We start from the raw sequence: 27,632 nt of genomic DNA, 5'->3' as shown, positions 1-27,632 counted from the left end.
ATGGAGGAAAGCTAACACTGCCCATCTCCCCTATAGCCATGCTGCTTCTTCAGCAGCACTAGAGAATGAAATCAGAGTTGAGGGGAAGGTGGATGGAGCTAAATAAAGGGCAATCCTGGAAGAAAACCCGTTAGAGGCGGGAAAAATAGACCCGACGTGGCGGCGGAGGGCCACCTTCCTGCAGGACAACACCGAAAAAGCAGCCAGAGTTAAAGGAAAACACGTCGGTGTTAAAATGGCCTAGTTAAAGTCCAGATCGGGATCAAACTGAAAACATGTAGCATGTTGCTGCTTTTCGCTGCAACGAAGAACGGCAAAACATTATTTTCTCGATGAGCAATGCTGGTAGAGATCCAGCCAGAAAGACCTGCAGACCAACAACTGGCTCAGCCATCTTTAGTATAAGTATACACCACACCTTTATCTTTTAAAAAAAACATTTAGAAAAACCTTTATTGTTTTACGTCTACTTTATAATTATGCACTCAGTGTTGGTCTTTCTCATTAAATTCCAGTACAACATGTTGAAGTCAGTGATCGTGACAAAAAAAACAAAAAAAAAAACAGGAAAAGATTCAAATATTGTAACGACACATTTGGCATTGTGAACTATAAAGCGAGTTAATAAGGGCTGATCAGGTAATCTATGCATGTAAGGAAATACATGTTGATGAAAATGAAAGAAAATAAAAACAGGAAAGAGTGAAAATCTGCAGATATTCACACAAAAAGGCCCAGATGAGTTTATTATAAAAACAAAACTCTTTTTTTCTTTTTTTAAATGGATTCATAACAACCAAAACATCCATGAAACAAACGCGTTTGCAGGGACTTGCAGCGTAAGAGCGAGCTCCTCCTCTGCAGCAGCAGGAGTTACAAAAAGCCAACGGGAAAACCGGGTTCACAGCTAAACCCCCGCAGCTCTCCTCTTCCACCAATGCTGCTTTTCGGCGGACACAAAGGCAGAAAAGTGACGGGGAATCGGTTTACTTTCATTCACAGAATGAATATTTGGAAATAAAAGACGCCCAGCGGAGATTAGACGCCTTTTTAACGACTGCGTGCGGGGGTAACGGAGGCGTCTGTGGCCGCTCCGCTGACTGACAGTTCATCCTGATTCTGCCTCTTTATCTCAAAGCTCGGCTCGGCTGCGCATTAGGCCTTTGATTGGTCTGAAACGCTCCGGTTCACTGGGAATTACTGAATAAACCGTGGAATGATGAGTGTGATCCAAACCATATGGGCGCGGAGCCGCAGAGGGGATTCTGGGGGGATTCCTTACAGATCCTCTGGTTTACGCTCAGCCATCGGAGCAGAGTGTATAATAATATCCAGAGCCTTTTCAATACTGACAGTCAATGAGGCACTAACAATTTCTAAACGCCGAACCGACTGCTTAGGTCTCTGAATAAGCGGCGCAAAAACAACACCGAGGGGCCGCGCCGTCCCACCGCTGTCAGAGGTCTCAGCGCTTGGCTCTCTTCGAAGGGGGCTCCTCTGATTTCGGTCCTCCGCGTGTTCGCACAGCAGGGGGGCTGGCCTCCCGTTTACGGCCCCCCTTGGCTGAAGCCTGGGCCCTGGTCCCGCTGCAGGAGGGAAACAAGGAGCGAGTGTGGGTACGTTTGTTAATTCAACGGGCTATTTGGGAAGAAGTCTCTCAGTAACTGCTGCAGCCACACGGACCGGAGGCCATCCACCAAAATAACACACGGATTAAAACAACAGCAATACATTTAGCCGGAGATTAATTTCCAAAGCAGCCGCTTCAGATTTAAAAAAAAGGACTCCTGGAATGCTTCTGGAACTTAAAAACTGAGAAAATAAAACATTTCAGATTAAAATCTCCTCCAAAAAATGATAAAGAAGCAAAATACATTTTACAAGAGGCATAAAATGAAATTGTTAAAAAAAAAATTGTCCCGATCCCAACCGGAATCATCCAGATTCTACCATTAAAATTGAAAATGTAATGTCTTTATTGAGCCCCGTGATCCAAGAAACTACAGCTACTTTTTAGTTTCTCTGGATTCTAAAGGAAATTATGCCGTAAACGTAAAATAAATAGGACCATAATAAAAAAAAGTAATCAAGAGGAATACTAGCAAATAAACTAGATTAAAAAAAATAATTGTTGAACTCTTTAAAAGATGTTTCTAACCTGAACTGAAGTAATTCCTAATCTGAAGAGGAACGTGTCAGATAATTAAGATTAACTGTTTTTAACCAAGAAAAAATAAATCTGGAAAAAGAAAGGTTCAAGCATTAGAAGCCAACCAAAAAGGAGGGCGGTGTTGAGGCCATTTAACCTGTTTTCCTACGGTTCAGATTTATTCTTCTCATTCTGGGAACTAATAACGTTGAGATTCCAGGAAAGCTTTCGGATAAAAATGTGCCTCTTTTTACAGAGGCGCGGCCTCCGCTCGCAGTCGCTTTTGGTCGCCCTGTCCTGAAAGCTGGTTCCTGCTGCTGAACCTCAATGAGACGGACTCACCGTGTGCCAGCTGTGGTCTCCTCTTTACCGCTCTGTCGACTCGCCCGGGTGGAGGGTTTACTTGGCTTGTTCCTGGGCGGCAGTAAAACAGAATTATTGCTTTAGTGCTAAATCTTCCCTGCTCTCGTTAAACGTGATGAAACGGCGTCAATGGGTTCTTCAGTCTTGGAGATATTAAGGCCTTCAGTGATCAGATATTTGTGCACCGCTGCAGCTGAACGGGTTCCTGTTTTTACTTTGGGCCTTTTCAGCGGCTTTAAGGGGAAAAAAAAACAAAAAAAAAACGTATCTCTTGGATCCATAGCTAAAGCCGGTCTGTGGTCTTAAATTATTAAATGAAATCTACCTTTGAGCCTCGAGGCGAGCTGCAGACCGAGTCGTTGCTCTGGTGGCAGTCTCCTTATCCTCGTCTTCATTCTCGCTTTCCTCCTCCTCTTCCTCATTTTGCTCACTTTCCTTCTCCTCTGGTTTACTCTCCTTTTTAACTGCAAAAATAAAAAGAATAATTAAGCGACAAGACTTTAAAACTGTCAAAATGGATTTCAGCGAGGCATTGCACGGAGCATCTGCGCTACCCGAGTCGTCTGCAGCTGGAGCCGCCTTTGGTGGCCGTCCCCTCCGAGCCGGTCTCTTTGGAGCCGCCTCTTGGTCCTGCTGCTCCTCAGACTGAGACGGGTTAAAACAAAAAACGGGAATAATAATGACAACGTATTAAAATACGCAGATGAACGTAACAGGAAGTTGTTAATTCACTGCTAACATACACCGTCTGGCTTCTTCTGGCTGCAGCTTTGGGCTTCCACGGCGTCTGAACGGCTCTCAGAAGTGCCGAGTCCTGACAGGAAGACAGGCCGTTTTGTGTTTTATATTGATTCAGAAAGACAAAGTAATCCAGCAGGCATCGGTTTATTAAAATGCAGCAACCTTTGTGATAATCTCACTGTTACGTCGGTTAATTTCTATCTAATGTCTTTTTCCTCACCATCATTTTTCTCATCTTGTTCCTCTCTTTGCTCTTGCTCACTCTCTGCCCCCGCCTGCTGAGCCTCGCCTTCCTGCACAATTACAAATGGGTGAAATTAAATATACAACAGTAGCAACTTGGCCCAAAAAGACCACAAAGGAAAAAAGATCCTCCACCTCTGCAGACGCCTCGGTTTCCTCTGATCTCTTCCTCTTCACTCCTGGTTGACCTGAAATTCAAACACGGCCGTTTTATCCAGTACATCTACCCACAGAGGAGCAATTTCTTATACAAACTTTCATTGTCAAAAATCCACTCTTGCAGACGGATTTAATTGCTGGGATAAAAGTAAGCTTTAGGTACAATGAGGTAAAAAAACTGCAGATTCTTCGAGTTCAGAGATGTTCCTGAAGTCTAATTTATTTCATCTCCTTAACAAACGGGGTTAGTTTAACTAATATACCCAACCACAGAGGAGCAATTTCTTAAAGTGTCCATTTTTCTTCCCATGGCTCTGGGAAGTGACCAGGGGTGGAGATTTTAATATCTCATACCCTGCAATATGACCACATTGCAGAACATAAAGGCAAGGAAGGCAGGTCTGTCTTAATTAGGAGAAAAATTGGTGGCCGACCTGTCAAGTCTCAGTAATGTCTATGCTCCGCTGGGCACCGACTGGTCCTTTTATACTGAATTTATAGCAACAACAAAAAAATCAGGGCACATCAATGTGTTATGGGGACTTTAATATTAGATTAAACCCAAACCAGAACTCATTAAAAACGGGAAATCCAACACCAAAAACACCAATAAAAGAATTTGAAATAGACACTGGATATGTACATTTCTCTTTCATGTGAGCCCATGAGAACCTCTCAAAGAAATGTCAATTGCCAAAATGGACTTAAATGTCCCCCCCCCCTCCCTTTTATTTTTATTTTTTTGTTTGTTTGTTTGTTTTTCTTTATGTAAGTGCATGCATAAATATACATATGTGTGTGTGTTGAATTCATAATAATCTTAAATAAAGAATGTTCAAAAAAAAAAAAAAGAATTTGAAACATAATAAATGAACTTGAAATAGTGGACGTAAGCACGATCCTTAAAATACTTCGACGTCACACAAACCAAAGAGTTTTCCAGGATTTTTGACACCAACTATGGACCTCTAAGCTGGAAATTAAAAGCAGACACCCAGAGATGGAATATGATCCCCTTTTTAAATGTATACTCCAGAATAGAGCCGGTCAAGCTGAACATCCATTCGCGATTCATTTATTTCAATGTCTACCAATCCAGACACCATAATTGTAATTTGCAGAGTGGGACAGACTAATATTACAATATATCTGACAACGGTATAGGGCCAGAGTAAAATACAGAACTCTGCAGCTGAAGGAGGAGAAAGGTGTGCTGGGCCTGACTAACCTACAGAGTTATCGATCCGTTTATGCTCCCCATCATATGGAGCACACTGCAAAAAGGGAACTAAAAATAAGCAAAAAATGTCCTGAAATTACTGTATTTGTCCTTGATTTGAGCAGGTAGATAAGACTATTTGCCAATGGAATGAGATTTTTGCACTTAAATAGGAACAATTCATCTCTAAAATAAGATAATTAGACATCCTGCACTTGAAATAAGACGATGGAGATGAATTGTTCCTATTTTAAGTGCAAAAATCTCTTTCCATTGGCAAATAGTCTTATCTACCTGCACTAATTAAGGTAAATGACAATGATTTCAAGAAAAAAATCACTTACTTTTAGTTCTGTTTTTGCAGTGCAGGATGGAAAGACAGAGGGCACATTGGTGGAAGGTATACCAATAATATCTGTGCTGATGGATAAAGCAGTACTAGATGAGCTGGTGATGACGCAGGACTCAATGTTACACACACTGCTGGATTCTGGGAAACAGAAATGTGTTAAAATGTGTAAATTAGGAGATCAGATTAAAATACTACGGTGGCGTGCCTTCGACTCAGCCTTCAAGCCAGGTAAGAGTGATGGAAGATCCAAAAGCTGGGTCCGAAAGGGTTTAACCACCTAATATTTATTCAGAAGGGGTGTTTTCAGAGTTGTGAGGATTCTCAGAAGTCTAATGGGTTGGAAAAGACGACTACATATACCTGCAGGTTAGAACCTATTATAACCAAAACCTACGAGAAAAAGATGAGAAACAGCTGAGTCGGGTTTCTTTAATGCATTTCTGTCTTTGCTGAAATGAGGTTCCTGCACTAGAACTGTAGGCAGATTATATCAAGGTGTCCTGTCGTCTAAACAGGGAAACACGGACCACATGAGACAGAAGTAGGAAATCTGCTCATTTCAACTGAAAGCTGGGAAAACATCAACAAATTACAATGGATGACCTCAACCTCCGACACACGCAGGGAATTCGGTTGGGAAAAAAATTGTTAGATTTTTCGTAACTCCCGCCCAGAAAAAAAAAAAGAAAAAGAAAAAACACCTGGCCCGCTTGTTGGAGCCTCTGTGGGACAAATTATTTTCACATTTACTGGGATAGTCCATTGATCAAATTCTTTTGAGAAAGTTTATGTGAACATTTAAATAACATATATGCTCAGGTAATCTCCCTGTGCGTTTGTGGCCCTATACTTAGGGGACACTTCATACGACAACTGGACTCTGAAGGACAAAAAAAAACAACAAACTTCTGCTGATCCTGACAGCAAGTAAAGAAGCTATTACTATAAAATGGCTAAAGAACCTACGATGGAGGAATGGACCAATGTTGTACAGGACATTTACATTTCGGAGAAATTGCCATCCCGTGTCAAAGGTAAACGAGTATATTTTTTTTTTATATGTAAAACCTGTAATCTGTAAATTGATAATGTTGGTTACAAACTCTGCCACAGCATACATCCCTGACATTTCATTCTTTTCTATTTCTCCTCAAAACAAAAGAAAACAAAATGGCGGTAGCCCTCTGCCGGACCCTCATGTTATATTGGCTGTTATTCTACTAAAACCCTGGACTAGACACTGATACTCTTTCATCTAGGTTTGTTATATGGATACTGACATTTATTTAAATGATAAAAAATAAAATATCACCTGCTTTGCCAAATAACCAATAAATTAAAAGAACCTGTAGAAATCAGCTGTTGACTCTTCGAGGTCCAGAGGTTTTACCTGTTATGTCCCCGAGTCATGAGGTCGGGGACATAACCCTTTTTATTTATTTATTTATTTATTGTGTAAACTGAGCACAAATATGTGGTTCAGTCCAAACAAAGTGGATTACCTGCGCTACCCGAGTCGTCTGCAGCGGGAGCCGCCTTTGGTGGCCGTCCCCTCCGAGCCGGTCTCTTTGGAGCCGCCTCTTGGTCCTGCTGCTCCTCAGACTGAGACGGGTTAAAACAAAAAACGGGAATAATAATGACAACATATTAAAATACGCAGATGAACGTAACAGGAAGTTGTTATTTCACTGCTAACATACACCGTCTGGCTTCTTCTGGCTGCAGCTTTGGGCTTCCACGGCGTCTGAACGGCTCTCAGAAGTGCCGAGTCCTGACAGGAAGACAGGCCGTTTTGTGTTTTATATTGATTCAGAAAGACAAAGTAATCCAGCAGTTTATTAAAATGCAGCAACCTTTGTGATAATCTCACTGTCACATCGGTTGATTTCTATGAAATGTCTTTTTCCTCACCATCATTTTTCTCATCTTGTTCCTCTCTTTGCTTTTGCTCACTCTCTGCGCCCGCCTGCTGAGCCTCGCCTTCCTGCAGAATTAAAAATGGGTGAAATTAAATATACAACAGTAGCAACTTGGCCCAAAACGACAACAAAGGAAAAAAGATCCTCCACCTCTGCAGACGCCTCGGTTTCCTCTGATCTCTTCCTCTTCACTCCTGGTTGACCTGAAATTCAAACACGGCCCGTTTTACCCAGTATATCTACCCACAGAGGAGCAATTTCTTATACAAACTTTTATTGTCAAAAATCCACTCTTGCAGACAGATTTAATTGCTGGGATAAAAGTAAGCTTTAGGTACAATGAGGTAAAAAAAAAAAAAAAAGCTGATTCTTCGAATTCAGAGATGTTCCTGAAGTCTAATTCATTTCATCTCCTTAACAAACGGGCTTACTGCATTAAACCTTTCACTACATGCGTCAACAAGTTTACTTTTCATTTGGGACAAAACAAGAAAACCATATTTAGTAAATTACAATAAATTCGATCAAGGTTTCTGACGGCGACGCTTGAGTCTTCTCACTGTAGGAGAACATCAGAAGAACTGCGTTGATCTTGGTTTACTTTCATTTTGTAACTATCTTTTTATTGTCAGAGTTATGCATACAATGCAAGACGTTGCAAATATTCTCATATATTCCAGGAAGAAGGAATAACAAAATAAAATAGACAATTTAAGATACATATAAACGAATAATAATAATTGTGAATAATTGTTTGGTAGTACAGATACAATTTTGAAACCATCTTATCTTTAAAACTCCTCTTTTATAAGCTCTTCCCCCCACGTTCACCATTTTATTTTGAATAGAGAAAAACATTTAGTTTCCAATATTACCGTAACGTTTTAAAATGTGTCCGTTCTAAAGACGTGTGGAAATAAAACCAGAAAAACATATGTAGATGGTCCTGTAGGCTACGATAAGACAGTTTCAAAAATAAATAAATAAAAATAAAATACTTTAATATACATCTTTTCATATTGTTATTGTGCATTTTCCTAGATAAAACAGTTTCTAACAAAAAAATATATATACTTTACAATTAACTGAAATGTGGCAACAATTATATTAAAAGGTTTTGGCAAATCTAATTTAATGCAATTAACTTAATTTTGCTTGGTATAGCTTTACATTTCTAGTTCGGATTGAGTTTAATAAATCATAATCTTTAGAAAACACCTTAAGGAATTAAATATGTTAAGATGTCGCCGGCAATAATCCATCCACATCAATAGTTTTTCCCAACACAATTCTTCAGAGTCTACATTTTTAATTCTTTTACGGTTTTTAACACAAGTTTTGACTGTTTTCCGCCACACTGATGTGCGTCTGTGAGGAGAGTCCCGCGGCTGGGTGAACCGCCGCGTACATCAGCTGTTTGGCTCAAATCCAAAACAAACATGGCAGCCAAGCGTCTGCTTAACTGTTAAATGGGACGATTAGAAAGGTTTTCCTCAACGACCAAAGTTTTTGGAAGTGTGTGGAACCACAACAAAACGATAAGCAGTGAGGAGGCGACACTCGGGGGGGGGTTAATGACGAGCCGACGCTAGAGACAAAGCCACCAAGTTTCTTCTCAAAGCTGCCAGGTGCTGCCCTCCGTGAAGTTAGGGAGGTTTTCTCTCTGCTGCAACTTTCACCTGAATGACTGTTTGTGGAAACTGCATCTGATTAACTGAGCGTGTCCCTTTTAAATCATATTTAATTTTGCAGACGGTGTTTATTTCTCATAGCCCTGTTCTGTTAATTTTAATACCTTCTTGGCCACGGTTCCAATTGAGCTGACAAGTCGTTCACTGATAGCAATCAAAACAAAAACAAAATAAACAGAAGTGGTGGTTTTTGGTGGCTCGTCTGACACCTCAAACATAGATCTTGGTTCAACTCTGGCACAATATGTTAGGCTGATTATCACAAATCTGGGAGTTGAGATAGATGCAGCTCTTAAACTTGAGAGCCAGATTAGGGACGTTTGTGAATCTATGGCAGCTAGCCAAAGTAAAGCCTTTTATATGGAGGCAGCTTTTGAAACAGTTATTCATGCATTTGTAACATCTAGACCGGATTACTGTAGCTCACTGTATCTTGGAGTTAGTGAGGCATCCATCAGGTGCCTGCAGGAGGGTTTCATCTTGTCTTTCGCAGCCTTCTCTGGCTTTTTTTTTTTATTACGTCACCTTGCTATTATAACTCCGACTACATTTAATGCGGTACCTAGTTTTAATGGAAAACGACCCCAATCCTGCAGCGTCCAGGAGAAATGAGTCCAGTCGAGCCAACCAATAGAAAAAGGGCCATAAATTAATCTAATTAAATTGAAAAATACAGTCAATAAATTAGTCATTTATTAATTGCAGAAAATATTAAAGTTTCCATTATTAAATTATTGTTAAAGGTCTTGATTGAAAAATTGCTTCTTTTAGAGTCTCACTGATGACTGAACTGAGGCCATCACTGAATACTCTGGCTTTTTAATTTGTTAGTGTATAAAAACAATAGATTTTTTTATTATAGAGTTCATGCATTTCCACATGAGACTAAGGAATATTTTTTAAAAGTAAACACATTACATCCTTTTTTGAGGTGATTCTCAACTCAAGAGCTTCCCTTTTCCCAAATAACCTGAGGTTAGCCCTGCTACGGTAGCCAAACAAACTCACATGTGTCCGCGGCCTCCTGGGAATCGGGCCGTCCGATAACTTTGCGCTCCTCTGGGGCAGGAGAAGGCAGACTGACTTCACTTTCACCTTGATTACCTTTCTCTGCTTCATTTTCATGTTCGGGGATCTGAAAATGTAAAAGGTTGAATGATGTTTTTTTTACAGAAATAAAAGCATAATTTAAGTTTTGTAGTTCAAATTCTAGCACATTTCTAACGCATTATAATAAAAATGTAAGCAGCCGTAAATGCTGTGAAAAAAAAATGGCCACTATGAAAGCTGGAGCTGCAGATAAATACATAATATTCTCAACCAACCTCTTTTTCTGCTTCTTTGAGAGGTGCCGTTTGACCAGCGTCGTCCTCGACTTTCGCCTCATTCGTCTTCAGATTATCTAAAAGGTAAGAGCCACACCATCAGAGAAACCCACACAGAAAATCCTGCATTAACCTGCCTCTGCAGCACGTGTCCACCTGCTAACAGTGTCTGTTTTTTAGCTGTGATATTATGTTGAAAAGCCAAAACGACCCGAATAGAGCGAAGAGAAATCCCACTTGGGCTGAATAAATATACATCTGTGTGATCCAGTGTGTCACAATAAGCTAAATAGGATCACTTTATCCTGAGCGCGTTGCACTTTCCCAACGGGGCTAATCATAACACAGCATGATGTAGGGAATGAGAAGAAAAATTATTTAAAAAAAACGCAGTTTTTATTAAAAAAAATTACGTGTCATGCTACAACAATCCCAGATTTCTACCCCATAACTACTGCTATGTTTTTGTCAACATTTTTAGCTGATTTAAAATTATTTTCTAACAAACATGGATGACCCACCATCGGTAGGCTCTTCAGCTACGACCCCCGAGCGTCTTCCTCTTCGGCTCGGAGTCTTCTCCGATCTCTCTGGCTCTTTCTGGTCCCTCTCCTCCGGCTCCGTGTTCCTGCATGATCGTCCCCGACGAGGCGTTTGTAACTCGACGGCCTTCTCCTGCTCGCTTTCCTAATGATTTCAGACTCCATGTAAATACTTTAACCCCCGACATTCTTCAATTACGAAGCTAAAATCTGATCCGGGTCAGACTTACCTCGACAGACGGCTGCTCGCTCTTTTCGTCCTTGGTATCGTCTGATGGGTGAAAAACAAGAGCAAAACTTCACTGTTCAGCCCAGATTTAAGACGTCGATATTGTTATTTAGATGGATTTTCTTTTATGATGTATACAGTATCACCAAAATATCTCTATCCCCTTACAGGTGTTTCTGTTGTTGGATTTTGTTAACTTAAATGTTTAAAAAAAAAAAAAAAACATTTTATATAACCTGTTTAAATACAAAGAGCAGTCTTACAATGAGAATTCATTTCATGGCTTCTCCTTAATTAAATCACAAATTACCTTTAATTGACCATGTTATTAGAAAAACTGAGTTTGATTGCGCTTTCCACACCAGGTTTGATTACTGCAGGACAGGAAAAAGCAAGAAATCCTTTACATAGAACCTTTCTGACAAGATGAAGTAGGCTACAAGATCTAAAAAAGGTAAAAAGGTCTAGCTGCCAACGAAAAAAGTTCAAGAACAGATTAAAATAAAACTAAATCCTTGACATCTCTCAGTCAGTAAAGATTTACTAAGTCGTCTCTTAGGCTTCTGGACTCCACAGAAACATTATAAATGATAGAAACGTGAAACGGTGATGAATCCTTCCAGGAGAGACCGGACAACCAAATTTACTCCAAGAGTGCATCAATAAGTCACCAGGATGTCACAAAATAACCGAGGACCATGTGTAAAACAATGCAGACCTCACTTGACTCAGTTATGTACAGCGTTAAAGATTCAACAGTGGAGAAGAAACTGTGGGAAAAATGCCTGAGAGCAAAGGCCAATCTCAATTTTGTCATCTTGGTGGCCCAAAAACATTTGGAAAAATATCCAGACGACAGATGAGACAAAAGTGTAGCTTTTTGGAGGGTGTACATCCTATTACATCTGCTGTAAAGCTAACATCGCATTTCAGAATAAAGAACGTCACACTGTGAAACACAGCAGCGCCAGTGTGATGGTGCATTTGCTGCTTCGACATCTGAACAACCTGTTGCAATTAATGGAACGATGAATTTGCAGTCTACAGACAAATCCTGATGGAAAGTGTCCGCCTGTCGGTCTTGACCTTAAGCTCAAACGCACTTTTGTTGTGCATCAGAAGGATTCAAAGCATGCCGGCAACTACCACCCCCGAACGGAGAAAAATAAAGGTTTTGGATTGGCCTAGTCAAAGTCTGTACCTAAATCCAATCGAGAGTCTTAGGTGTGAGCTGTTAACAGGCGTCCTTGCTGTAAACCGTACATGTCCAGGTTAAAAACAATGCTGCAAAGAGGAGTAGGCCAAAATACATCCACAGGGATGTAAAAGACGGACAGCCTGCTAACACGGATGCTTTGTTGTTGCCGACAAAGGTCAGACCGCCAGTGATTAGATTACTGGGCCAGCTCAGTTTGGACAGCATAATATATATATATATATATATATATATATATATATATATATATATATATATATATATATATATATATATATATATATATATATAAATAAAACTGCTTTTTGTATTTAATTTGATTATCTTTGCCAGATATTACATTTCTTTGATGATCTGAAACAATTAAGTGTGACTAGATAGATAGATAGATAGATAGATAGATAGATAGATAGATAGATAGATAGATAGATAGATAGATAGATAGATAGATAGATAGATAGATAGATAGATAGAGTACCAATTATGATTGAACGCTTTCTTTTACGCCCTCTTCTTCTCTCCGTCTTCTCTTCCTGCAAAACAAAATTGATAAGTGATAAAAGCTGTGGGACTAAATAGTTTTATCTAGAAGTAAAAAGCTAAATTTCAGACAGCCCACCTTTTCTGACACGTCTGAGCTCTTCTCATCTTCCTGACTGTCGGTGCTTGAGACGTTACCTGAAAGAGTCAGACAGACAGCAGGGAGGACGCGTTAGGCGCCGCAAGACGGAAACGTATGACGAAAATCAACCTGGCAGTAAAAACTTCAGCCTTTAACCCAAATCAACAACACACAGTTATAGATGTGGAAAACAGGAATAGATGGGATAAAAAACACACGACTCACTGATTTGTTTGACTAATCTGATCCCTGGGTCGGTTTCCCCAGACTCGGTTTTGTCAGAGATGTCGACTTCCACCTAAACCAAGTTGAAGCGCAGGTCAGCGGAGGAGGATTATGAAGCCCGGTGAGAAAAAGGTTGCTTTAAGCTACTTACTTTCTCCAGATCCATCTTTTTTTCCTCTGCTGTCTTGCCCTCAGTTTCACCTACACATAAATGAAAAACAATTATTAGTTAGGTTTTTGATCAAACAGTTATTCTTTGCATACGACTTAAAAATAAACAGTTTAAACACAATTCTCTGACAAAACAACAGCTCATTTGAGGCCTTACGTTCATCGTCCGTCGCCTGGTTTTCTTCCCCTTCTGCCTTCGCTGCCTGATGTTAAAAAGGTGACACGTTTATAGCTGACCCAGATTAACAGATTAATTTGGCTGTAAAGTTGTTATTTACTCACCTCGAGGCTGGTCTGTGCGGCTGCAGCTTGTTCTTTAGGACAAAACGAGAGGTTAAAACGTCGGAAGAGGACAGCTGCTACATTCGTGCCAGCATCGGTGCGTCGGCGCTCGCCTGATTTACCTGGAAACGCTGAAAGTTGATCAGCTGCGACAGTACTCTCTCCTGGGATCTCTTCTGTTTCTGCCGCAACAACAGGTACCAGCTCTGATTTAAAAAAAAAATAATAATTATAAAAAACACGTGTCAAACGGAGAGCATACCACAGTCCAATTGTAAGAGATTATGAGATTGCAGAGACGGGACTGCAAAGCTGGCTGCCATGGAAATTACAGATAAACTGACTCTGAAGGCAAAGTGTCTGACATACTTAGACTGGACAGAATAACTGTTATGTGTGATATGTGTCAGCGAGGACATCCGCATTACTGCATGATTTTCTCTGATATCATACTGTGCCCGCCCCTCAATGGGTGGACACATGCTAGGTATTTAATGTTTGTGAGAACAAACGGGGTTCTCAGGTACCGGTAGCGCCAGTGGGGGTTCTAGACCAAATTTAGTAGTATATAGTAGTAATATAGTAATATCTTTATTGTCATTGAAACATACATTACAATGAAATTTGTTATTTGCTTTTAACCCATCCCCTTGGGGAGCAGTGGGCTGACATGTGCTGCGCCCGGGGAGCAATCAGGGGTTGAGGGTCTTGCTCAGGGACACAGAGTGCAGGCGCTGGGGATCGAACCGGATACTTGCATCCTTCTCTGAGTGCAAGCGCGCTGCTCTAGATTAGATCTAGAGATTAGATTAGATTAGATCTAGAGCAGAACAAAAGATCGGGGGGGAAAAAACTTAACAGGTCAACATTTCATTGTTTAATATATTAAGTAAGCCAAAGAGCCAATTGTGGCTCTGGAACTGATGATCTCTTCTCAATACAGCGGGAGCTTAATGTGAAACAGCTTAATTTTTTAATTATTATTTTTTTATATTGATTTTTTAATTATTTTGTTATTGTATTATCGGGTAAAAACATAAACGAAAACAATACAACTGATCCAAATGACCAGTCAGTCACGGTATCTTTGCCAGCATTTATCATCCTAAAAAATTTAGTATGTTTTTAGTACAGGGACCATGACGGGGGTCAGGAACAGTTCTACAGGGGCACAGGCCCCTGTTGGCCCCTGTCTAGAACCGCCCCTGGGTAGCGCTGTGTTGTTATGAGAACCCAGTACTGAATCTGTAAACATTCCTCTGTCTTTTAGATTAAATATGGTAAAATATAGTTACGGGTGAAAGAGTCTTTTTATTACTACAGGAGTCTACAATAGAAACACCTTATTATCAGATAAAAGAACCATGGGAGGCCGAGAACAGGTCTATAGTATAAACACATCTAAACCAACGACATGTTTAAGAGTCAAAGCATGCAGGAATGCTACTTGGATATAAAAAAAGCCTTTAAGTGGCGTCCTTTTGGGGCTCTACGGTGCAGGGATCAGTTTCAACTGGAAAAGAACGGTAATTCTTCTAAAAAAAAAAAAGCCTTTATTTAAACATGGCTAAATGGGTAAATGGCTGCCAGGGACCACCTGTATGTAAACCTGTTGGTAAGTCCCATGTTCAGAGGGGGCTGGCCCAGAGTCACCTGGTGATATAAACCATATCTGATCTAATACATAAAGAATCTACATAAGAAAAATATACATAACAGAAATAAAATGAGGCACACATAACTTTATATTGATAACTTACGACCATTGTCAAAATTGTTAAACAATTTATAATCCTCAGAGAAAAGGGGAAAAGTCCAGTTCTCCATTTAGACCTGGATATTGCGTGGCTTTAAGGGTGTAAATCCCAAAAGATTCTCTGTGGAGAAGTTTGTTCAGTCTATCTTCACCTCTTACAGACTCTTAGATTTGTTCTATACCACAGATTTCTAAGGCGTTTTGCATGTTTGTAATGCATGGCCATGGGGTAGAGGGGATGTTCTGTCCTCATGGCTTTTTTATGTTCTGCTCTGCCTACATAAAAACAACCGCACAGACATTCAAGGCTATTTACAACATAGGTAGTGTTACAATTTATAAAAGACTTGATATTAAACTTTTTGTCCAGATGTGATGCCTATAAAAAGTTGGTATAATTTATGTTTTCACAGTTACCACATTCATAACAGCCTGGGTTGGTGTCAAGCCATGTTTTTTTCTGCAGAGGAGGAAGGTAACTGAGAGTGGGGGCTTTCCTGAAGCTAATGGTAGAGGTCTGTGGGACATGTTGAAGAATTTACCACCGTCTTTGTCAGCTGCTGCTCTTCTTCCATCCGCCTGTGTCTCCGATGTCGTTTCAGCAGCTTCGCTTTCTTCGTCCCTCAGAGGAGCTGCACATTTGTCTGAAGCCTCCTCCTCCTCCTCCTCCTGTAGAGAAACAAAGCCGGAGTTAGTTTTTTTTTTTTTTTTTTTTTTTATTCTGTACGTTTGTTTTTCCGCTGATGCCTCCCAGTCAGTGAATCCAACACTGGACACCATGGTTACTAATCTATGCGTTTTAACCTTCGTTCGTTACCTGTGGAGTAGCCGTCTCTGCCACGTCCGTCTCACTTGAGTCCATCTGGCATTCGGAGCGCTCGTCTGTGAACAGATGTCGTTTTAAAAGTGCTGTACTACAACATTACAATAACTTAACAATAATTTACACCACCGCCATGATTATTGTGCCCACTAACATTGGTATCATATTACAATCTCAATTCTCTTTTTGTATTTATACACATATTGTATTCACTTTATGATCATGAGAAAAACGGACTTTGCAGCAGATGTAGATATTATAGGGCTGGGCGATATGGCTTTAAAATAAAATCTCCGATTTTACTTTGCCATATCCGATTAATCGATTTCTTTTTTCCTCCTTTTCTTTTCATAAAAAGAAATGAAAGAAATTAATTTAAAAACTTGCTTTTAAGAGCAGGCTTCACATCACTTGTGTAACTTCAAACTAAGTTTAAAAAAATAAGTAACTGAGTAAATTAAAATGCCTCGCATCACGGTTAAAAAAAAAAGTTTCCTTTTACAATATTTTTACAATATACTTTCCTAAACATATATTCAACATTGCGTGCTGATTTCTTCACGGAAGCCCAATGATTAATTTGGAAAAATAAAATCAAGATTTTCCAAAAATTTATTCTTAAAAAATGTAAACTTGAATTAAATCGATTAAATCGATTTATCGCCCAGCCCTAAGATATTATATTATATTATATTATATTTCTCTTCCCTGTGTGCTGCCAACTGGCCACAAACCTGCAGCAGGAAGATGTAATGCAGGTGATGAGGTCTCAGCGGGACTAATCTCGGCCTCGGGTGCTGCTTCACTCTGAGAGCGTAGCCTCGCGTCTTCAGCCGAAGCGTCTTCAGAGGCAGCCGCTGTAGCCTCGGTCGCTGGGCCCTCGGCTTCTGGTGCCGTTTGAGCTGCAGGGAGCTGCTTGTCGTCCCTGGCTGCAGCAGCTAGCGGCGATGCGGCAGGTAAACTCTCAGGTGCAGTAAGCTCAGTCAGAGGCGCGGCCTCCACTGAAGGGAGCTGCTTCTCCTCTTCAGCCGCAGCGGGTTGTTCGGATCCAGCTGGTGAACTCTCAGGTGCGGTACGCTCCGTCAGAGGCGCCGTTTGCACAGAGGATAGTTGACCTTCCTCCTCATATGCAGCAGCTTGTTGAGGTGCAACCATCGGGACCTCGGGTGCAACAGGCCCAGGTTCAGGTTCTGGCTCCACGGCAGAGAGCTGCTCCTCCTCCTCCTCCTCCTCCTCTTCGGCTGCAGCGGTCTGTAGAGGTGCAGCGGAGGAGGCTCCGGGTGCGGCGAGCTCACTTTCTGCCGCTGTTTGAGCCGGAGAGAGCCGCTCCTCCTCTTCGGCTGCAGCAGCTCGTTGAGACGCAGCCGTTGGGACCTCGGTCGTAATAGGCTCGGCGGATGAGGCAGCGGCTGCAGAAAGCTCAGCTTCTGGGGCCGTTTGATCTGGAGAGAGCTGCTTCTCCTCTTCGTCTGCGGCAGAGTGCTGAGACGCATCCGTCGAGGCCTCAGCTGCAACAGGCTCAGCTCGAGGTTCTGGCTCCACAGCGGAGAGCCGCTTCTCCTCTTCGTCTGCGGCGGTCTGTAGAGATGCGGCGGAGGAGGCGGCGGCTGCAGGAGGCTCGGTTTCTGCCACCGTTTGAGCTGTAGAGAGCTGCTCGTCCTCTTCAGGTGCAGCGGCATGTTGAGATGCAGCCACTGAGAGCTCGGGTGCAGCAGGCTCAGTTTGAGGTGCTGCCTCCGCTGGGGAGGGCTGCTTCTCTTCTTCGGCCGCAGAAGGTTGCGAGGATGCAGCGGAGGAGGCAGCGGAGGATGCAGCGGCTGCGGGAGGCTCGGTTTCTGGGGCAGTCTGACCTGCAGAGAGCTGCTCCTTCTCCCCTTCAGCTGCAGCCGCTTGTGAGGACGGCCTGGTTCCCGTGGCGGCGAGATCACTTCCAGGCGCCTCGCTGACGGGACGGAGCTGCTTCTCCTCCTGTGCTGTAGCCGTTTGGAGAGACGCAGTCAGCGAGGTCTCAGTGGCGACGGGCTCCATCTGAGGCGCTGCTTCCACAGGAGGGAGCGGCTTCTCCTCCTCTTCCTCTTCCTCCTCACCTGCTGCGGTTGGTGGAGATGCAGCCAGTGCCGTCTCAGAGACACTGAGCTCAGCTTGAAGAGTTGGCTCCGCTGCAGAGAAACGCCGGTTCTCGTCCGCGGCGGCCGCCTCCGGAGTCGCGTCCGGCGGGGCTCGGGTGACGGGAAGCTCCGTTTTAGGCGCCGCCTCCGTCGGATAGAGCCACCTCTCCTCCTCGGCGGTGGCGGCAGCTTCGGTCGGCTGCCGGTCGGGGGAGCTCTGCGGCGATTCCTCCCTCCCGTCTTGGACGCTCAAGCTGGAGGACACGGTGCTGTCAGGATCCATGGAGAGCAGGGTGAGGGCGGCCTCCTTCATCTTCATGTCGGCGTCCTGGAGCTCCATCTCCGGGGTGACTTCCTTCTGCAGGGCGTCGGGGGGGAGCCGGGCCTCGGCCGACGCGCAGACGTCCATGAGCGCCAGCAGGGCGTCGGCCTCGGCCGGCACTCCTGGCATCTCGCCGGGCCGGGAGTCCGCCTCTCCCTCGGACGGCTCGGGGGTGATGTCGCTCAAGGCGTCGCAGGTGTCGTCGGAGAAGGACGTGGTGACGGTGGTGGCGATGGGATCGGACTCTGTGCTGGTGTCTTGGAGAGGAGCTTGTTTCTTAGGAGGCTCTTCTGTCTCGGCGGCGAGGACCGAAGACTTGGAGGGCCCCTCCGAGGTTTCCGGACTCTCGCCCTTCTTTTCCGGGGCTCTGTCCTTCTTCTCTAGCTTTTTCTTTGAACTTTTAAGCTCCGACTTGTCGTGTGGAGCGTCTTCAGAGAGTTTCCTCTGTTCTTTCGTGCTTCCATCTTTTTTCTTCCCTTTCGCCGCGTCGGCTTTACAGACACCGGCTCCCCCAGCGCCTCTGACGTCAGGACTCTGAGGCTTCTTGTCCGTTTTCACCTTTCCCTCCTCTTTGGCCTTCGCCTTTGATTTTTCTGTACCCTTCTCTTTTTCCGCAGCCTTGGCTTTTTTGGAATCCCTCTCCGGCTCAGCGCTCGGCCTGTGTGTCTTCTGGCCATCTGCTTTGCTCCGTTCTTTCTCGCCGTCGGCTTTGGATTTGGGCTTCTCTCCCGGTCTCTCCTCGGAGTGGCTCTTGGACCTTTTCAACGCTTCCTTGGAGTGTTTGTGTCTCTTCTTGGCGCCGTCAGAGCCGGGCTCCTTGTCAGAGCGATCCTCGGAGGATCCTGCGGAATCTGGGCGAAGTAGCTGCTTCAGATCACCTTTATTTGACAATTTGTCCCCTTTAGCCTTTTCCTTTTCTTTGCTCTTGTCTTTCTCCCTTATTTTGTCCTTCTCCACAGATCCCCCTTTTATCTTCCTGGCATCCTTAGACCCTCCTTCCTCGGTGCTCTCTTCCATCGCCTTTCCTTCTCGGACGATCCCAGCAACTTTCTTCTCACTTTTGAGCTTAAGTTTCTTCTCGACTTTTTCTTCGGAGGACGGTTTAGCGCCGGCGTCCTTCTGCGGCGCTTCCTCCGCCGGATGTTCAGGCTTCTTCTCGTGCTTTTGCCTGAGCTTGGAGCGCTCGTCGGACTGGCTGCGGTCCTTCTCCTTGCGTTCTTTGCGGGGCAGGCGGTCGAATTTCCCAAAGGAGCGCTGTTTAAGAGCCTCCTGGGAGCCCTGCTCCAGATCCAGGATGAAGGAGTGTGTCCGGCTTCTGTCGGGCGGCTTCCTGGAGTCGCAGGAGTCCTCGGACACGCTGCCGCTCGTCCGCCCCAGCCTGTCGTCAGAGGTCGCCGGTTCGGACAGATTTCTCACTAGTTTGGCTTGTGGGTTCTTCGGCGTTGAGGGTTTCGCTTCCTGTTTTCCAAAACGACAGAAGAAAACGGAGGTTAGTAAAAGCGCGCCAACGCAGCGACAAATGTGTCGGACCGGCTTTCTCGTACCGCTTTCCTGGGCGCTTCCCCTGCGTCTCCCTTCTTCTTGCTCGAAACATCTCCCTCTTTTCTGGAAGATGTTTGCAACACGATTTAAGGCTTACAAAACATTTCTAGAGCCACTGCAGTTGAAACGAGTTAAAAGCCGCATTCTGATGTCCCACCTTGAGTCTAGTTTCCGCTTCCTGTTGAGCGCCATTTTTTTCTCCAGAACCTTCCTTTCTTTGCGGGCTTCTTTGGCTTTGGGGCCTTCCAGGCCGCCGGCATCAGAGCTCTTTGCCTTTTTGCTGTCTGTTTGAGAGAATAGACACCCTTAGTGATGCGGTGGATTCACATTGCCGGGGGAAAATTACACGAGCGTTTCAAGAGTTTGCGGAAATGAAAACCGGAGGCATGTGGCAAACGTTTGAATTTAGTCCCCTGGAGTCAAATTCAGTCAAATTGCATGGACAGCTATCTGTCAACGTCGGTTTTCCAGCCTCGTCACAGATCCTCAACTGGATTTAGAGCTGGACTTTGACTAGGCCATTCGAAAAGTTACATTTTGCTCATTAGAAAACAGGAGATTCTCCCATGTCTGCTGTATGCCTAACATTGCTTGTGATAAACACTAATTTAAAGTTCTTATAGCTTTCTTTTAATAGCTGCTTTCTTCTTGCCATTTGCCAACTTTGGCCGCATTCCCTGTTCACAGATTCTCAATGCTCTGTTTGCCTGGACACTGAGAGGAGTAGATATCTAGATCCTGGATGGTTTGCAGTTCTGCCCTTATCTTTAAATTTGTACTGTTTCATAACCTAACCCTTTAAGGTTGACCTGTCTGCTGTGTTCCTTAAATTAAGAATAAGAGTAAAAAGAGGCTAGCTACTAATGCATGTCACACTTTTAAGAGCTCCAATTTGGAAAAACTATTGAAAACTATGTATAACTTTCTTATAAGTCGGTCTATCACATCCAATCACACTAAAATAGATTGAAGTATGTGGTTGTAATGTGACGCAATGTGAAAAAGTTCAACTAAAAGATGCAAGAATGGTATAAAGAGTATAGAAAATGAAGCTGAGGGTGATGCTAACGCCAAAATCAGATGAAATCCTGATTTAAAACCGAATTGGTGTGAAACAGCAGAAGTTTCAGCCCCATGCATGCAGCTATTGCCGCGCTGGAGAGCTCCTCCGGTTACGGACCGCTGCATCCAGGCTGCACATAGAAACGTTAACGCAGATCCTTCCTCCCAAAAACTGTTTGACTTTTTCCTATCACTGCTCCTGGCAAACTCAATAAGCTGTCTACATCCCCGTTGTTAATGGCATTTTTACTCCATTTTAGATGGAAATAACCTCCTGCTGTTATTTATGTGATTAAACATGACTCACACACACATGTCTTTCCAAGAAAAAGACAAATAAGCACACCTTGCTCTTCGGCCTGCACCGCTTTCTGTTTACGCTTCTCCTCCATTCGCTCTCGGTTCTGCTGTCTCTTCAGCAGCCTTTCTTCTTTGTCTTTCGCCTGACAACAGGGGTTAAGGTTATATTCAGCATTTCAAACAACCACGTCATTCCTATGCATCTGTGCAATCTAAGAACCTACCATGAACAAGCAAATGAATAAATAAGAAGCGCTACTCATTGAAGCTGCACTTTAGTCTTCGCTTAACGTGAACATCAAGCAGGAACTCACGGCGGATCGGCGGCGCTCCTCCACAGTGACCTCATCATCCGAGTCGCTATAGTAGCGGGAGTAGAGGAAGGGTTTGTGGACATATGCCTTGCGCCGTGGTTTGTGCTCTTTGTCCGCATCTTCGGTCTCCACACTGGTGTGTTTCCCCTCAGCCTTTACACCTTCGTCTGCAGATAAAGAAAATCACAAACACGCACACTAGAAAAAGCTGCTCCCACCGAGCGTCTGTACGAGCCCCACGCTATCATAGCCGCGTGAAACACACTGCGGCCGTGGAAAGACTGGAGGCAGAGACCATGTGGTGGAAACTCGCCCTCTTCAGAAGAGTCAGAGGGCTCCTCCTCTTCGTCGCTTTCCTCCTCGAAAGAGGACAGGTCGCTGGTGTGGACGGAGCTCACTGTGATGTCACTCAGCCCGTCAAGGTCGGAGTCCTCCAAAGAGTATTCTGCAAACCAAATACGCACAAGCATTTCAAGTCCTTGCTCAACTTGGAAACCTGCAACTTTAAAAAAAAAACAAAAAAAAAAACATGTCGGTTTATGGACCAGATGTGATAAATGTTTCTTCTTCCATCCGTCCCTCTGTACCCAGGCCATGTGTATATAGTTTTTCTTTCCAGTGGGATACCAATCTGTATAATATGATCTAATCTGTATAATCTGATTGAATTTGACTTTGGAAAGTGCCTAGAGATGAGATGTATCATGGATTGGCGCTATACAAATAAAATTGAATTGAATTGAATGGGATAAGCTCATAAAATGTCCAGAGAGAGTTAGCCAAGAGTCCAAAGCAATTCCAATGAGTAAGGAGGAACAATGGCTCTACGAGCTCCATCTGAACGATATAGTATACACTTCTAAGGGTGAGTCCATTCACCCTACAAAAGGAACCTTATTTTGGCTGCTTGAACCAGGGATCTCGTTGCTTTGGTCATGAGCCACGCCAGGCAAGGCTGGGAAACAAGTTGGACCAGCTGAATCAACTCTTTCTGTGCCACAGTGGGTCGAACTCACGCCCGCATTATCATGGAAGAGGCCCAAATATGTCCACCCACCTCCTGGTTAATCAAACCATCAGGAAGATTACTAGACAGGTAGATGATAAATGAACATGGAGGCTCTCAGACCCAGTTTTCTTTTTAAAAACTAACCAATAAATGAATACATTTAAAATATAATAAAATAAAAAATTATGATAAAACATTTTATTTTCACAGATTAAAACAGCTTTTTTTTTAAATATAGTCCGATTCATAAAGAAATCCGTTAAAGCAGAGATATTTGATTTAGAAACAAGAAAAGCATTTAGTCAAAGAGACTTAATAAACATCTCTACAGCCGCTGTTTGCAGCCATATTGCTTTTAAGTAAATATGTGATTTTTTTCCGACTCTGATATGTCAGAATTAATTGTCATAAAAATTGTGCTGTAATGTTCAACAGAAAAAAAATACTCTAGACCTTAATTAACAGGTTTAGCTAGAATAAAATTATGTCTAAGGATTTTGAAAAGTCAGAAGAAAATACCCTTTAATCTAGGGACGTCCCGAGCCGATATATATATCGGAACTAAGTCCGACATTGAGTATTGGATTATATCGGCCAGCATCTAAAATCTCCGGGATAAAGCGCGCTTACAGAAGCGCTCCTCTCCAGCATTTGGCTCAGTCGTTGAATCCGCTCCAGGATTTACATCCAGCAGAGCTTCTATCCCGCACGGTGACCCCTTGCGATCACAACAACAGCTGACGTAGGAGTGACGTCGGCACTGCACCTGTAATTTTTGTTAAAGTCCAAAAAAAGAAGTCCCAGCTGAGTGCAAAACTTATCATGCTGAAGTTTCCCGTCGTGGCAAGGTGGGGGTTTCCTGCACCTTCAGATGTTTCCACTACGCTGGCTATGACAGTTAAATAAAAAAAAGAAAAAAAACTAAAGTGACCTTGAATTTATTATAGTTATTTGCACTTTAAAGTTATTTGTTTTTATTGGACTCGTTGAGTTTTCTTTCAGGATTTATAATTTAAATGTTTTTCATTTGATTTTATTCAGCTTATGTTTAAGTTTATGTAAACCATTGGTTAATAATAAATGGGTCAGTTGTTCTTATATTGACTATTGTTCTCTGTTTGAGTAAATTCACTTGATAAAGCCATTTTTTAACACTACACACTACAAAATAAGTAATAAAAGTGTGTAAAATCCCTGCTGATATCGTGTCGACTCAATGTTCAAAGCTGCGATATCGGTATCGCATCGGAGGTGAAAAAGTTGTATTGGGAAATCCATACTTTATCCTGTAAGTCATAACACACCGCAGGGTAAAACGCATGAGGACATCAGGCAACGTTTCTGTATTTGCAGCAGTGACGTAGTAAACCTGGATAAAACAGGCTAACCGTCACAATGACAAGTCGAAATTTTATTGCGAGGACCCGATAACAAGGGGCTTTAAAATAGTTAGTGCTGTTAAAAGCGTGAAGGCAAAGAACAGCTCACCCTCTTTAATCCTCTCTCTGGCCTTCTGCTTGGCCTGGCTCGTAGATTTCCCCGCCTCATCGTCCGACTTCTCCTCTGAGACCTTCCCGCTCGGTTTGCCTGGAGGTTTTTCTCTCCTTTCCTCCGTTTGTTCCGCAGCTCCTGCGTCCTCCTCCTCAGTCTTAACCTCCTCTTTTAGCTGCTCCTTCTCCGCGTCCATCTGCTCCTCCGGGCTCTCCGTCTTAACGTCCGCTGCGTGGACGTCTGCCGCCGCTTTTGCCTCCACTGCCTCTTCCGGCGGCTTCCCCTCCTGGTTACTGTCACTGTCCTCCACGACCTCCATGTCTTGCTCGTTGTCCTCCACCAGCTCCATGGGCTCATCCAGAACTTGGGTTTTCCCGCCCCGGACGCTTGCCTCCTGGTTGAGAGAGGTTATGGTTTCCAGGATGGACATGGCGTGGCCGCCTGGAACCGGAGTGGCAGCCGACGAGGAAGCTGCGAAGATATTGAGAAACGATGAAGATGATTTGTGAACTTCGGCGTGTGTGGCGTTCACCTTTTCCTTGGGAACCTAAACAGAAAGCTACTGGATTAAGTTCTACAGCTAAAGCTTAACCCCCTTATAAGAAAAAAATAAATAAAATAAAAAAAGGGGGAAATAATTAACATTGTTCAGTCACAGAAAATTAAGGATATATGGAAAGCAGAAAATCCGCGACAGGTTGTCCACCTTGTTCAAGGACGCCGATGTCCGTCTTGATCTCCGCTGGTGTCAGAGGAGCTGTCGGCTCCTCAGAGCAGCTGCCCGGGGACAGAAATTCCCGGACCACCCTCTCCACCTGCGGCCGGAAGATGTGATTGACTTTGGGGTCCACCACCTGGGCCACAATCCTGTCCACCCCCTGCTCCAGCATGCCAGACCTGAGAGGGAAACGAATGAATCGATTGTGAGAAAACCGCGAAAGCTGTTGAAACTGAGAAGTTACAAAGAGCGCATAAGACGGGCGTTCTTTTCTCACTGTCTGAGAGTACATGGGACAAAACCTTTGCTGTTTTAGATCAGCGAGGATTATCTAAATTATTTCAATGCCCGAATTGCTAGAACTATGAGAGAGAGAGAGGGGCTGAGATTTGGGACGGCCCCAAAACACTCTGACTTTCTTCTCCTTAAAACGCTTTGTGACTAGGTGGTATGCTGAGGGTTCACAGGGTCTTTAGCTTTCGTTCAACGGTTGATACGCACACTTTGCACAAAAACACGTTTGTTCCTGCGTCACAGTACGGTGCCAATCCTCACGAGGCTTCTGGAAATGGCACCTCAAGGGAGAACCAGACTTGTGGAGCTCTACAATTCCTTTCCTGATATCTTGGATGATTTCATTTCATTTTCCCATAATGTCACCCAAGAAAGCAGTGTGTGACAAAAGCTTACAAAACCATGGCATCATGATGTGGACTTAGTTTTCCCCAAGTTGCATAAAGACGTAGTAAAAACATGTGCACTTGTGACTTTGAAGAAGTAGTGAAAGTGTCTCTAAATATCCTCTCTCCTTAGCAAAAAGAAGTAATTCCTAAGAGCCCTAAAACAGGAAACGTTTTATTTCATGTCAGAGAGTTACATGCATGTAAATATACAGTCCCAACATAATACAGACTGGTTATTAAAAAAAAAAAAATAATACTGCTTTTATCCCCTTACTGCAGGACGAGCTGCCGGATGTTGTTCCGCAGCTGGTTTTTGTTCAGATGAGGACTCCATGTGTGATTGGAGAGGTGATTGGACACAAAGTTGTCCACTCTTTGTTTCAGGTTCAGGTAAGCTGGCTGGAGAAAAAAAATAAAAAAAATAAAAAAACATTAATTATGAGCACTTTACAAATGTCTACCCACAGAAAAACAACACTACACAAAACGTTACCCTGTCAGACGTGTAATTGCTATGCAGAAGCTGGCAAGTTGATGTTGTATAATGGTTGCTGTGGTTGAATGGTGACCACCAAATATGCCAATTTTCACACGGAAAATTGTTTTTTGTTTTTTTGTTTACAGGCAATCTAAGTGTTGTGGAGATTTTATATTCTTCATTAACAATAAACAGAGTCGACATAAACCGTAGACGAATAATAACATTATTATTAATGGGATATTGAGTCCAATCTGATGAAGAAAAAAAATAAAGATATGACCACTGGAGGAACTAGTAAAGCCACATCATTAAACAAACTGGGGCTCACTTATATATAAATAAAACACAACAGAAGAGTTATCAACTTTACAGGAGCGTCACAAACGCAGATATAGTAGCAGAAGCCATGATTTTGACCGTTACCTTTGTGTCAACGTCTGCCAGACAGTCCCTCCTGAACTGGTCGAAGAGTCCCTGCGTCTTCAAATGGTTGACGATCATCGAGACGAGCTGCGGGTCCCCCGGAGGCAGACCGGCCATGTTTCAGCGGCTCCCCGGCTTTATTTCAGCGCTCTAAAAGAGGATAAAAGCAGACCAGGACATCAGGTGGCGTCCCGCTTTGAAAAGCACAAGCTATCTGTTTGGGGATGTGACGTCCGCCAAAAGGAAAGCGCTTCAGGGATGAACCGGAAGAGCTTGGCCACAACGGTTTGTCCCACCGAAATAAGAGTCCGATAGTCAGATGGAAGAAAAAAAAAATCAATTTCAAAAGATAAGGCGATACTTAGGAAAAACATTTAATATTTAATGCAATTTGTCAGATACAAGCAGCGTTGAAGGTCGGTTTTAGATGCATCGATGCTATGAACCAGTTCGTAGTTAGAAGCGTACCCAGAATCCTAGTTGGATAGTAACTGCTACAGTTTACACATAAGATAAATACAGTTGTAATAAGCTGTTATTTGGCACCCAAAAGTGTGTGACAGGTGATTAACTAGGAAATAAAGTGTTATGCGAGAATGAAATTTTAAAATAATAACACATCCACCTTGTTTTTCTAACCTGAAGGGTAAAAGCGAACTTGGCAGTGATGGGATTCGAACCCACGCCCCCGAAAAGCTGGGGCCCAATCTTTTGGCCCCCCCGCACAAAGGAAAGTGACGCCAAATGCGCAAAACAGAGCGAGTTTTCACGGGGAAGTGACCTGAAGATTCTTGGGAGGCATTTTAGCATATCGTAGATAACAGGTTTAGAATAAATTACCATATGCGACCCAAGGTGGAGGCGATCCCACAACCTTAATTTCATCTGCGTCGTTCGTCTGCCACTTTCCAGTTCCTCCGCCGCTTAATGTAGTCCCTCATAGGAGATAATGGTTGTGGCTTATTGTATATTATATATAGCAGGGCAAGTGAAGTTCAAAGAGTGTCGAACGCCCCTTTTAAATTAGATAATTGAAATGTTTATTGAAATGTATGTAAATAACGTCAAAATAATTTAGTTTGACAAAAAACATCTATATATAGTAATGTAAACTTATGTTGACTGTTTAAGCCTAGTACCTCTCATTAATGT

At 43.2% G+C, this 27,632-nt stretch overlaps 1 protein-coding gene across 11 annotated transcripts; it reads right to left on the bottom strand.

Annotated features, from left to right (window-relative positions):
• Positions 1 to 426: 426 nt before the first annotated feature.
• On the bottom strand, positions 427 to 26,714 carry bod1l1 (biorientation of chromosomes in cell division 1-like 1). 11 transcript variants are annotated; one of them, XM_036126987.1, is made up of 35 exons: positions 26,481 to 26,713; positions 25,851 to 25,975; positions 24,882 to 25,072; positions 24,173 to 24,646; positions 21,971 to 22,120; positions 21,676 to 21,842; positions 21,408 to 21,504; positions 20,157 to 20,283; positions 20,002 to 20,062; positions 18,224 to 19,915; positions 16,762 to 18,187; positions 16,022 to 16,086; positions 15,747 to 15,873; positions 13,562 to 13,654; positions 13,449 to 13,480; positions 13,324 to 13,369; positions 13,147 to 13,196; positions 12,996 to 13,068; positions 12,768 to 12,826; positions 12,627 to 12,681; positions 10,934 to 10,974; positions 10,683 to 10,848; positions 10,162 to 10,238; positions 9,845 to 9,971; positions 7,296 to 7,348; positions 7,138 to 7,210; positions 6,927 to 6,997; positions 6,729 to 6,828; positions 3,632 to 3,684; positions 3,474 to 3,546; positions 3,256 to 3,326; positions 3,067 to 3,157; positions 2,838 to 2,976; positions 2,492 to 2,563; positions 427 to 1,586 (listed from the first exon to the last, which is right to left on the bottom strand). In XM_036126987.1, exons 1-35 carry the CDS (start codon positions 26,595 to 26,597, stop codon positions 1,466 to 1,468), a joined length of 6,555 nt encoding a protein of 2,184 aa, XP_035982880.1. In that variant the 5' UTR covers positions 26,598 to 26,713; the 3' UTR covers positions 427 to 1,465. The 11 variants fall into 11 exon arrangements, with proteins under 11 accessions (XP_035982880.1, XP_035982873.1, XP_035982878.1 ...); XM_036126980.1 differs by having other exon boundaries at positions 16,762 to 19,915; XM_036126985.1 differs by having other exon boundaries at positions 3,489 to 3,546; positions 16,762 to 19,915.
• Between the last annotated feature and the right edge of the window lie 918 nt (positions 26,715 to 27,632).

The sequence above is a fragment of the Fundulus heteroclitus genome, chromosome 23, assembly GCF_011125445.2.
Source record: "Fundulus heteroclitus isolate FHET01 chromosome 23, MU-UCD_Fhet_4.1, whole genome shotgun sequence".
In the NCBI taxonomy this organism is placed as follows: domain Eukaryota; kingdom Metazoa; phylum Chordata; class Actinopteri; order Cyprinodontiformes; family Fundulidae; genus Fundulus; species Fundulus heteroclitus.
Note: the sequence above shows the minus strand (reverse complement) of the source record. Positions and strands in the feature narration are given on the sequence as shown.